The sequence below is a fragment of the Tribolium madens genome, unplaced genomic scaffold, assembly GCF_015345945.1.
Source record: "Tribolium madens isolate multiple individuals breed KSU strain unplaced genomic scaffold, Tmad_KSU_1.1 Scaffold_19;HRSCAF=116;Tcas5.2_LG9, whole genome shotgun sequence".
NCBI lineage: Eukaryota > Metazoa > Arthropoda > Insecta > Coleoptera > Tenebrionidae > Tribolium > Tribolium madens.
In genome coordinates, this window is record NW_025400983.1 from 5,247,146 (window position 1) to 5,260,746 (window position 13,601).

The following is a 13,601-nucleotide window of genomic DNA, read 5'->3' on the forward strand; positions in this document are numbered from 1 at the left end:
TAAAATAATAATTTTTTCAAAATCGGGAAAAACAAAATAATATCTCACAAGCAAATTAACTTATGGAGAGATTTAAAATTTTACATTTAATTAATTTATTTATTATAAGAAAAGGAGTGTGAAATAAGTAAAATTGTTTGCTACAAAGTTAAAATTAATGTTTGATGTTTATTTGCTTGTGGAAAGTAAAATTTTCTGTATTATGTACTTAAAAATAACCAAATCAAATGCAAATACCTATACAATATTATTTTTTAGCACCCAGTTCTCATACACATGTAATTAAAATACATCTACCGATTTGAACTATTTTATAAAAATAACAGTCCTTTTAAAACTATGAAATATTATTTTGTTTTTTTTTTAATTAAAAATTGTATTTTCTGTTTTTATAATTGCGGAAGTAATTTCAAGCCAAAACGAACCACTTTTAAAATTATAAATTTCCGATTTTTGCAAAAAATGTTAGGAAAAAATCAAGTAAAGTCTGTTTTTTTTTAAAACAAACAGTTCTAATGTTGGCACCCCTAGCAAGTTCATTCATGGTAATTTTAATGAAGAAAGTAGGCAGTTCCGATTTTTTATTTAATTAAAAAAAATGTCATTAAACGTCAGCAAAAAAATCGCCTAAGAAAATTTATAAAAATTTTAATTACTTTTTAAAATTTGAGAAATTTATAATTTTATATTAAATTTATTTATTTATTATGAGAAAAAGAGTGAAGTACGTAAAATTATTTGCTACAAAGCCGAAATTAATATTTGATGTTTATTTGTTTGTCGAAAAATAAAATTTTCTTTATTAGGTTTTTGAATTTTTTTTTTGAATTGAATTAATTTATTCATTTATAACAATTTTGTTTGATATTATTTACAAAAAAACGTTTTTTTGTTTGAAATGGAGTGTTTTTATTTTCTTAAAAAATAAATACATAAAACACGTGTCATTTATTTTTATGTGTTCTACAAAATATTTTAGTTTTACAAAAATCGGAAATACCAAATTTTAAAAGTGATAAGTGTAAAATATGGATAGTTACTAGAAAATCCCCTTAAAAAAATAATTAAGGACGATTTTGGTGATGGGACAGTGTAATCTTTAAAAATTAAAGTTAAAAGAAAGCAAATTTTTGTCATTTAATTTTTCCTCAAAATCCTCAAAATAAAAATTAAAACGGGTTTCAAATTCGCCTTCAGCACCACAAAAAAATCAGTATACTCTCTTTCGCCTAAAGGAGAAAAAAACTGAAAACTTGTTGGGCAGTGTTATTTTCCACCTCCCATGTCACACCACGTATTTGTAGTCAATTAGACGCGACAGTGCAGTAAAGTCCAACTTACCGGATCAAAAACGAGCATCTGACAGAGCAGATGGACCACTTCATGCGTCGCCTGCGAACTCAACGTATAAAAAGCGGATAATGAAGGCGGTTTCGGCGCCCTCCTCAACATATGCGTCTTGGCGCCCTCGCAGGCATATTTCATATCATCCAAAGACGGCGTTCCTAACAATTCCGTTATTAATTCTAACTGTTGTACGGGATTTTGGGCCTGGAACAGTATCCTCCTGCCCAGTAATTCCCCGAAAATGCAACCGACAGACCACACGTCCACGGCCGCCGTGTAGTGTTTCGCCCCCATCAGGATTTCAGGAGCTCTGTAATACTGCGTTACCACTTCTTGCGTCATATGTTTGGACGAGTCGGGCTCTTCTACTCTCGCTAAACCAAAATCACAGATCTGGGACAAAAAGAGGTGAATTTCGTGGGTTATTTCAGTGGGAAAGCTCACCTTAAGAACACAATTGCTGTTTACTAAAAGGTTTCCAGGTTTTATGTCTCTATGTAATATCCTAGCCGAATGTAAATATTTTAAACCTGAAATTAAACGAGTTTCATTAGCATTGAATGAGGTGCGGTTTTCGGGCTTTCGGCCAGTGTGAAAAATAAATTTATTACCACTCACCTCTAAGTATCTGGTAGAGAAAAACCTTGATGTGATCCGAAGAAAGGGGCTGATGTGATACTATAATTTTGTGTAAATCACTTTGAAGTAATTCCGTTATTACATATCTAAAAGTGTGTTAAGGAAAACGCAAAATAATATTTATTAAAGTGGGAATTAATAATAATCGATGATTAAAATAATAACAGTGGGAATTTTCTACCGTCTTTAATCGATTTTACTTATAAGTAGTGACTTTTGGTAAGGAGAAAGTTCTAGATATTTATGGAACTAAAAGTGGGTGGCCAACAATTCCAATTGTGTCCAACAAAACCTGACAAAATTATTATTGTGAACTACCTAAATAAATATGTACATATTTACACAAACGCGATAAAAATATTTCGCAACGGCTGATAAATTCGATCACAGATTCATTTATAAGTTTTAATCATGATTTAACATCTACTAAAAATGTAAATTGAGTAAGTAAATGGTTGAGTTTGAAGTATAATTTAAATATTTTAGGAAATGACCATTATTTCAATTATTTTTCTTTAATTTCGATTTTCCCAAGCAAGGTATTCGTTGAGATGCTTTATTAAAATTTTTAGCTAATAAATTTCTCAATTTTTACGTATTTTGATTTTCCTAAAATCGTCATTAAAGTGAACGAAATAGTCCGTAAAGTAAGTGAAAAGAATCCACAAAGTACATAGTACTTTCCGGACTTATACGTCATCATTTATTGAAATCGTACGCAAAGTTGATTCAATAGTGAAAAGTGCGCATGTTGTGTAATGTTGTTCAAATTTTTGCATGATTTTTCTAATAATCTCCATAAAAAAAATATTTTTCTTAAGAATTCGTGAGATGCTTTATTAAATTTTTTAGTTAATACATTTCTCAATTTTCATAAAATTCATTAATTAATTTTGATTTTTCCGAAATTGTACGTAGGAGAACGAAATAGTCCGCAAAGTAACTCAAAAGAGTCCATAAAGTAGTACTTTTCCGGCCTCATATGTCATCATTTATTAAAAAAAATCGTCCGCAAAGTTGACTCAATAGTGAAAAGTGCGCATGTTGTGTAATGTTCAAATTTTTACATAATTTTTCTAATAATCTCCATTAAAAAAATATTTTTCTTAAGATATTCGTTTAGATAAGTTATTAATTTTGATTTTTCCAAAATCGTCCGTAAAGTGAACAAAATAGTCCGTAAAGTAAGTCAAAAGAGTCTATAAAGTAGTACTTTTTATATGTCATTATTTATTGAGTTGACTAAATAGTGAAAAGTGCGCATGTTGTGTAATGTTCAGATTTTTGCATAATTTTTCTAATAATCTCCATTAAAAAAATAATTTTTTTAAGTATTCGTGAGATGCTTTATTATTTTTTTTAGTTAATAAATTTCTCAATTTTCACGAAATTAATTAATTAATTTTGATTTTTCCGAAATTGTACATAAGAGAACGAAATAGTTCGTAAAGTAACTCAAAAGAGTCAATAAAGTAGTACTTTTACGGACTCATGTCATCATTTATTGAAAGCATCTACAAAGTTGAGTGAATAGTATGTTGAGTATGTTGTTCAAAATTTTACATAATTTTTCTAATAATCTCCATTAAAAAAAATATTTTTCTTAGGTATTCGTTGAGATGCTTTATTTAATTTTTTAGTTAAATATTTCCCAATTTTCACAAAATACTTAATTTTGATTTTTCTGAAATCGGAAAGTTAACTAGTTGACTAAATTTACGATTTTTTAAATCATTTGCTTCATAATTGTGATAAAAAATCAACTTTTTTACCTTGCTGTACAAATAACTATAATTCAAATTACAGAAAACTTAAAAAAAAAACTAGAAAAACGTCTCTTAATTGATAAATGCAAGTATCAACGGTTAAATGATTCAAGAATCAAGGAAATTGAAAATTTATTTTAATTTAGTCACTCATTAAAAAACGTGTTATTTTAATTTAATTTTTCTAATGTGCTAAAGTAAATAAAAATACTGAATTAATATTTCTCTTTGCATTGACCATTAATTAAATAAAAAAGAAATCTTAAGCCCGAAATCAGTCAAAATTCAAATGAAACAACTCGCAACAGCTTGATCAAAATTCAAGATTCCAGTGATAGTAAACATCGCGGCGGACGTGTTTGGGGTCACAACCGCTTCCTTGAAGTAATCCATACTTCGTTAAAAAATGAACCTTTAAATATAGCAACGTTTTACGTGATGAAAAATGCCCCAAAGTAAATTATTTTCATTTAGTTTGATTGACTGCTATTTACACAGAGTAGCGCAAACAACTACGCCCGAAGGATTTTCTCAGAGAAAAGTGGATTCTAGCAATGTTAAAGTTTGGAATGAGGAACAAAATCAAAACTGTGATTACACCAAATAAAAACCAATTGGGTTTAAGTGCTCCACATGATGATTAACGCTGATATAATGGCACATTAATAATCTTGTCAAAGTTATTTTTTGTTGTTTGTATGAAGAGTTAACATTTTGCAATAAGGAAGTTGTTACGGTGAGTCAAGTGACCGCTACACCCATTAAAATAATTAGAAATGTGAGCAAAAATTCAGTTTCTAATCAAAAATCGAGCAAGTAGGTCACCCGATGACCTTGTCCTGTTCATTTCTGTTTACATTCGAAAAAATAGATCGACTTGAGTTAAAATATCCGCGATCCCATTTTCACCAACCCAACCTTCGATAGATTTAAATTTTTTAACAAAAAATTGCTCAATTATTGACTTTGTGCAAATGATAAGGCAAAAAGAAGGTGAAGGTGACGTGAAACAAAGGGCTCAAGGCAGCTAACAAATTATTGATTATTGTTCTAAATATGCAGAAATGTAAGTAGAACGAGTGGTAATTAAGCTTCTGGTTTTGCACCAGTTTCGTGTTGAGTTAACACCGATTTAAGAAATTTTAATTGACTCATCGTGTTTGACTGTTAATATTGACACGACTTTCCCTCTCACTGATTACCATGACGAGAGTGATAAAAATGAAAACTCGCTTTCCACAAATTTCCGTCGTGAAATTCCGCGAAATCAGTGACAGTATAGTAGCAGCATCGTGGGAACGTTAAACTCTTGTAAAGTAGTAGGAAAGGGCAGGATGGTTGTTGGTCATCGGCATCTCTGCTACCAAGGCCGTCGGGCCTTTGTACCATCCAAACCCGAGCCCAAACACCTGACCTGCTACTCCAGGTGAAGGAACAAATCACCATGCAGAGAGCAATGCCTCCTCAGTGGCCGCATCAACTCTACCACAAGAAAACTCTTATGCAATTATATCGAGACGGAAATACCAGCGAAATGAAACAGACAATGAAGTGATCATTTCACGAAAAACGCCAGTGCAATGCGCAACCTATTTAAATATTAATTTCTCTGCACCGAATGAAACTTAACGATTTTTACTTACTGGAAACAATAAGAATATTGCATGCTATTCACCAGTGAAATACCGCAAACAAAATTCGATTTTTTAACACAAACTCGTCTAATTGCTTTTAAGACACTCAAGCCGCCTTCGAAATCCTTATAATTAGCTGTAGGTGCCTGTGTACATTTTTCATTTCGAATAGTGTGTGGAAGACAGTAAAAATATTGATTATTTGTTCCGCTAAATTTGGAGCGGTTTTAATTACCAAAGCTTTTAACGCTTAACACGAAAAGTCACGTCTCAAATTTCCGTAATAATATACACAGTGTTCTACGAAAACTTTACGAGTTAATTCAAATGCAACGTGAGGTAATAAAATTCCGAAAACGCTGACGTTTTATGGTTGAAAAGAAGTCGATCTTTAGTGCATTCCAAAGTGCATCCTCTTAAAACGTCGCGACGTCGGTATAAATCAACACGTAATCGTCAATTTCCAAGTATAATTAATTTCAAAAAACTGACAAGACGTTTAAAATGCATTTGTAATAAAGGAAGTGAGGCACGTTTATTTGCATAAGCGATGAACCACAAAAACTAATTTGATCTTTTATTTATTGTCGTATGAACAAGAAATTACTACCTAGGATTTAGGGATATAAATATATAAATTTGGTTAGGTTGGTGACAAACAAAAGATATCGTAACTAGTGTCATAAATTTAGGTTAAGTATGGATAATGCAATTGATAGTTGACAGCAAGTTGATAAAATACGTCAACCGTCAACAACAAGCTTAGACGTTCAAAATTACTTCTGAAAATTCTAATTGCAAACAACATGAAAAACGTAATTTTCCTAAAATTTCAATAATTTCTTGTTGATAAATCTGCTTTATTTTACAAAGTGTTTATAAATGCCTGGACATCAAGTTGGCTTTGCAAATAATGTTAACATGTTTTTGACAACCATTTGCCGCTTGACTGATATTATAAATTCAACACTTTCAATCTGTTAAATTTATCGGTTGAATAAAAGATCAAATTCGCAAAATTGAGTGTTTGTTAAATTTAACGTTTGTCCGTAAGAATAAAGAAGAAAACACTGTATTATTCATAATAGATGTAAGAAAAGGAAAAAGGAAAAAATGCAAGTTTTACATCCTGCTTTTGTAGCCATAACAAAATTTGTTAAAAAAATTGTTCTTATACAATTCATTGTTTTTTATTACTTTTGTAGGTACTTTCTTTGACTATTCTTTAATAATTCAATAACACAAATCTGCAAAAAATTGCTTGTATCTATGATTTTTTTTCGTGATGCACTATAAAGATGGAAAAATATTCAGATTCTCCTAAAAGTTTGGTTTTGGGACCTTTGTTGGTCCACAAATAAGAAAAAATTGACAATGAAGAATTTACAAAATTTCTTACTAATGACAAAAAAATATTATATGCCCATTAAAAAAAAGTAAACACAACATGGGAGCATACTCGCAAGGGAAATGTTTTCCTAATTACAAAAGCAAACTTTTTTTTTGAATTATACGTATTTCATCCGCAAAATGACCACTTTTTATTACTAAATATCACAAATAAAAGTTTCAGCTTTCAGACAAGGAGTAAAAATTCTGTTCTTTCGCTTAAGCGTTTTTACTTTTACCATGACATTTTAACATATACCAATGTTGTTTCTTTCTTGGTTCTTTCACAGCTTTAGCAATTTCTGGAGAGGTGCATTGTAGATAATCAACATTCGACATTTTACACTACCAGCTGCACTAGACAACCACTAGAAATTAATAACACTTTCGAATTTCTCAACACAAATTCAGATACTGACTCGTGATGTTTATTCATAAGCGTTGTTACGATTTAATTAGTTGCAAAGCGTCCTGATTATCTTGTTCATTTACTTGATAATTAATTGTTGCTCTTTACTCTCGATCTGAATACGTTTGCGGATAAAATAGTAATGTTATTTGAAGTAAAAGTGAGACTTGTGTAATTTATAATTCACAAAAATTAATACTCCTATAACATAAAAAAAATTGTTGAAGATTTGTATCTTTTTTTAATCGATTTGGATCTACATATTTTCATACAAATCACATACAAATTACCCAAATTTCATACAAATTACCCATTTTTCTTTTTAAATAAAAACTAAAAAATATTGTACTCTGCAACAAAAACAAAAAATGTAAACCAATAGAACATGTTTTCTTTTCCACCCCTTGCCCTCAGAAAAAAAGGTCATTCTGAATTCGTAAGATTATTTTGAGTGTTTTGCAATTTTTATGAAAAAAAACACCCACTTTGCAGAAAATAAATACTATTTTGGCTTATTCTTTGATCGAAAAGTCTGAACTAGAACTTTGATAGGTAATAAACCTATCAAAAAAAAATGTAATTTTGATAAAAAAAAATATTACATGGTTAAATTGTCGGTATTTTCAAACTAAGCCTGTATACCTACGTTTAGAGTTTCATCCAAATTCATAATTGAAATTTTTATCTCCCTGTACCCAAGGCCCAGATAATGCCCCCGCCCTCGTGCAAAATACAGCTTCTAGGGTAGACGTCGAGCCGGTTTTAACAATACTTTAGGGAGGAGAGAGGCACAAAAAGGGCTCTACAATAGCCAAAATCCCTCTACCTTCAAAGACCGCTTCCTCATCCCACGAAAATCAAACAGTAAAATAATTCGCAATAACTGCCAAGCCCAAAAATGATCATTTAAGCCACATTCCGACTAACTTTATCCAAACTCGTATAGTTTCACACGTGTTCAGTGACGTCACACCCTTCTACGGTTATAACCCCACCCCCTAGGTGCGCACAGCTGGCAGATAACGAAACAAATAGGTCATTTGAACTTCGTTTGCTCGTTCCAAACATACATTTAAATTTATTCGCAGAAAATAAATTCGAAACGTTAATTAGAAATTGCGGCGTTATCGCTGCATGCGACAGATTGACGTTAACTAATAACGCACAACCGCTGCATTTTTTTTCTAATCCTAGAGAATTTCTATTTGAGTCCCTGAAATTTCGAACGGATGTTGTTAATGGACGGTGGGAGCCAAGTCTGCACATGTTTCTCAACTACAGGTGTCAAATTATAACAAAAACGTGTCCTTGAAATTCTTATATTATCGAAAGTGGCAATGAGTGAATAATTTGTCGCCGCCACTGTTCATGTAATAATGCATTTAAAGCGGAGTATCTAAATTATGTATCTTGAGTGTGCTAGTGAATGAACCACTGAATTCACTCATTTAATAGCCAATTAAACGTTACCGGAAGTTGTAAATTAAAAACCCAGCATTTAGATGATTTCGACCCCAAAGGTTAACATTTCCGACGAGGGTTAACTGGACTCTGAATCATGAAAAAAAAAAGGATACATTTCCTGGAAGAAATCTAAATGAGGCGGTTGGAGGATATCTAAGGCGGAAAGAACCTGAAAAATGGAATTTTCTTAAAAACCTTAACCGAGTTGAGTGAACTTTTAATCATAGATAACACGTGTTAATTTTAATACTTACGTTTTCGTGTTTGAAAAAGCAAAGCATTTTCAGTTCTCTAAACACTCTTTTCGATGAAACTAACGATGCGAACACATTCGGTAACTTCTTCAGGGCGACCCTCCTGCCGTCTCGGGGATCCGTTACAGCCCTGCAACAAATTGTGAAGTCAGTAATATGCACATTTTCGACTTGTGCCTAAAATATGTTTCAGTCTCTGTACCCATTTGTTGGGTAAATTTAGTGTTATTTATCACGCAGGCCACCCACTGAGTTGCTTATAATTAGCGCATTGGTAAAAAGGCTTTAATGCGATTTTGCTTTTAAATTAAGACCGCGGTGCGATAACGAAAGGACATTTTAATTATGGCATTGCACGCAGTGTTCCTTTTCCGGACCTCTGCTTCGCAATTAAAAGTAGCTTTCAAGCACGTGCTTGCATCTAATGTTGGTCACACTGACCGGAAACAAAATCCTGACAATTGAAATTAGGAGAACAAAGAAATTTCAATCGGCCTTGAACCTCCCTGTCCAATGCCGACTTGGATATTTACCAAGTTCAACATCCTCACCTCGGAAATGCTAAAAATACAATAAAATGAATATGCGAGTGCTTTTTTACGTCGTACGCAGTCGAAATAAATCGCCAACTATTGGCTAGGTTGTGTATGCAGTGTTTTTGAACTGTAGAATGATAAAATTAGAATAAAACGAATTTGTGAACAATAATAAATTTTCGAAGAGACGTAAATCTTCCTAAATGATGAGCAACAACGGTCAAGTGCTACGCTTGTATTTCAGGGTTTTATTACGGAGTTCATAAAGAAGTCGTTGAAATACCTGACCAGTTGTAAATTCAATGTTCGTTGTTGAATAGTTGAACAAAAGAGCTACAGGTAGAAACGAGCCTTGTGTTGGCTATGTGGAACACCTGTCCATCCGCCCGCTTTCACCCAAAAATTCATAGAGCACTTCAACTCAACACTGTCATAAAATTCGAAAAATATACCTGAAAAGCTTTTAATTTTTTTAATGTCAAATAAATAGGAAACCATAAATCGAATATTGATAACAAAATTTTACAACAAATTACAGTTTTTCGATTTCTAATGTGTGATAATGATGATAATTGACGTCTTTGAGATATTTATAGAAACGCAAAAACTTTGTTTTTGTTACAATATTAAAAAAAGCGTTATCTTAAAGTTAAATTCATTTCAGTTTTTTGTGAAACTAGGTATATATTTTTTTGAAAAATGACGTTTTTCAAAAATAAGATTTTCGAATTTTTTTTGAGTTCTGCAAAATTTTTATTTTTTTTTCAAATGGCAACCCACTATAAAACCATTCTTTTTACAAAGGCTATGATCTAAGAATTACGACTGTAATTCTTTTCGAAAAAAATTTTCATTAAGTTGCTATTTTGAAATAAAAATCGTACAATTCAAAAACAAAACAAAATTTAATTCTTAAAAGACGATCACATTTTTTATAGCACTTTAATTTTTATTAATTATTATTTTCTGAAGGCAAATGAAAAGCGCTTGATTCTATACTTTTTGTTCACCCTGTATAAATATGCACTATTTACTTTTGTTGTGCTCTATTTTATTGAAAATCATAAAATATTGTCATAAACAAGTTTTAATTTTGTTATAAGGGATATCATACCTAAAGAGTAAGTACAAAAAACTACAAAAATATCAATAACGTTATAAAGTTAAAGTAAAGTTATAGTTTTGCAATTTATATTTGGAATTAAATAAAAAATTAAGAAAGCTTTTACTTTTATTTATGATTGGAATCTAAATTAAAACTCAGAATTTTACAATGAATTTTTATTACAATTTTCTTTCGTCTGAGTTTCAATTTTGCTCTTTTAGACTGAAGGTTTTCTAATTATTATAGATACGAATTCCCTTTTTCGTATTTCAAAGCTAAAATTCGGTTTGCATTCTTTTATTGTGCCTTTTAGTGAAGATTTCAACACAATATTATAACCTATCTACTACGACTTTTACTTCAAATGGAACTTTTAAGATTTTTAACTTTCAATTTGAATTTTGTATTACACTTAAACTTCAAGTAATAAAAAAAATAGTGTATTATTAATTACATTCAAATTTAAAATTTAAATTTCCCACATTTACGACTAGGTACATTATAGTAGTTTAGCAGAAAAAATGATTACTCAATACAAAACTTGAGCCTGTTGGCCAATTTATAATGAAAAAAAATGCTCTCAGGGTTTTTTAAAGGGCTTTTTTACTCTTTCTTATTTTTAACTTTTAATTTCGGAATTTTGTATTACACTTGAACTTTAACTAAAATAAAAATAGGTGTTTAAATATTCAGGCTCGATTTATAGACGTGTCTAATCAAACGTCAAATTAACTAATCACGTGACAAAATTGAACCAACCAGATGCTCAGATTCACGAGTTAATCGCGCATTAACTTTTAACAACGAATTAATTTTTAATTCGGCTTTTATAAATCGACCCACAAGGTATTCAAATATACGAGTAATATTTAATTAGTATTTATTAAATATATTTAAGATTTAAGAAAATCTGCCAAATTTCCCAAGTTTAGCATAAAAATAGTATTACACAACACAAAATTTGAGATGGTTGGCAGGTTTATAATAAAAAATGCGCAAATGTTTGAAAATTTTAAATTCCAGGAACAGAAAATTTCAACGGAGACTTACTCAGAATTTTTTTATTAAATGAAGTTTTTCGCTCATTTTTATGTACACATACAGGGTACGCCAGAACTCGCGCCCCAGAGAAAAATGGTAAAGTGAGATACCAGGAACATGAAAAAAATGTTAAAAAAATTCTATCTATAAAAATTTCGAAGTTATGAGAGTTTAAATTTTGCATTTTGACTATTTATTTCTATCGGAAAAATAATTTTCCAAGTTTTTTTGCTACAGGCTATTAGAAAAAAGCTGTATCCTAAATTGTAACTCTTGTGTCATTTATGGCTTTTATGGGCAAAACTTTTGTACCTTTACAAGATAATTATAAAAAACATATACAAGATCATCAACATCATTAAATAGACTTAAAAAAATGTCAAATGCCAAAAAATAAATGGCAAAATTTTTTGACAGAATTTTTTAAACATTTTTTTTTATGTTCCTGGTATCTTAGTTGAAATTTTTCTTTGAGGCGCGAGTTCTGACACAACCTGTATGTATAGCATACTCGTATAGGTAACCTTTATTTTATATATATATAACCTTATAATATAACCTTTATTATATCTTGTTTTCAATCTGGTGATAAACACATGACCTTCTACAATTAAAAAAAAACGAAAAGGTCTCAACTCAAACTGTAACATCAAGGAATGAGTGTATTTCTAGTTAATCAACGTTTGTTGTTTGTTCATTATTTTTTGGAGGAATATTTCTTATTTGTAGTGCAGTGAATTAGACATAACAATACAACAAAATGTAAAAGAAAACATTGTATTTTCTGCACCGACTGCAAAATTTCAGAAAAAAACTACCCTAGTAAGTCAAATAGTTTAACACAAATTCAGATTTTCTAGTTTAAATGATTTCAAGCCAACAAAATAAAAAATACAAGCTATAAACTCTTGATGGGGGTTTAAAGTTAATGAATTTTTTAGCCCAGACAGCTTGTTTCGGTTGATGTTATTCGAATCATGACCTTCTTGACTTCCGTCGTATCGCGATCGGCGACGGCGCTTCCTCCCTGACAGGAATATCATCGGAATATTTAATCCTCGTTAGTTTTAGTGGTTGCAAGCGACATTTCGAGGTGAATTTAGTACCAAGGGCACCAAAGTCTGGCATGTTCCCACAGTTTCAAGGTGAAGACCGGCCCAATTCGTCTATGAAACGTCAAAAGCCCCCAGCTATTTTTACCTGCCATCCGAAATATTCGCAGCTCGGTTTCCTCCCAAAACCGGCAATATTCTTTGTACCACCGAAAAATCTAAAATTACCGCTGCTGTTCCAAAATCGGGTGCATCAGTACAAAATCCCCGAGTTAAATTTAGTCCCGTAAACGTGTATAGGGAATGCGTTTCACAAAGCGCTCTCTAAATAACCCAACATTCATCTTCCGACACAAAGAAGTGAGTTCTTTTCATATTCACAATAACATATGCGTGGTGCTTTCACACAATCGGAATATGACCTATCTTTCGGTGATTATTATCGATGGAGACAAGAGGCCGGCTCCGGGTCTGCGGTGGCCAACCGGAGGAGGGAATTTCGACTGGAACATGTTTTTCCCCCGAGGTGTTCGGACTGGAGTTCCAGTAAATCAAGTCGGTGATGAGCATTGCTGCAGCCAGGACGACCGTCCGTCTAGACGGCAGCAGGTCGCCTTGGGTAGACAAAGACCGGAGCGACCTGCCAGGCCAGTGGCGTACGTGCCCCCGCACCGGAATCAATAAACGCCATCACGAACTTCAAAGAAATTCCACATCAAGGTCATGACATTTATGGATCAAAAATTCACCTCGATGATTGACAACAACACAAAGAAAAATTATTTCGGACGGTGATTAAATTCACAATTATGTTTCAATATTATAAAGAAATATTTAATCTTCTAATCTTTCGAAGAATACGCTTTTCACGTTCAATTGTAAACAGTAAATAAAAAATTAAAACGAAATTATGTATACTAACTTTTGTTTCACTTATAAAGTTGATACAAAAAACTCCTTCCTAA

General features: G+C 31.6%; 1 protein-coding gene across 1 annotated transcript in view; it reads right to left on the reverse strand.

Annotated features, from left to right (window-relative positions):
- Positions 1 to 13,601, reverse strand: part of LOC123015869 (serine/threonine-protein kinase NLK) — a 42,090-nt gene that overhangs the window by 8,900 nt on the left and 19,589 nt on the right. Inside the window, 5 exon segments of the mRNA XM_044415902.1 lie at positions 1,342 to 1,740; positions 1,792 to 1,877; positions 1,966 to 2,072; positions 8,762 to 8,817; positions 8,903 to 9,032. Of these exon segments, the coding sequence (XP_044271837.1) occupies positions 1,342 to 1,740; positions 1,792 to 1,877; positions 1,966 to 2,072; positions 8,762 to 8,817; positions 8,903 to 9,032 (778 nt within the window).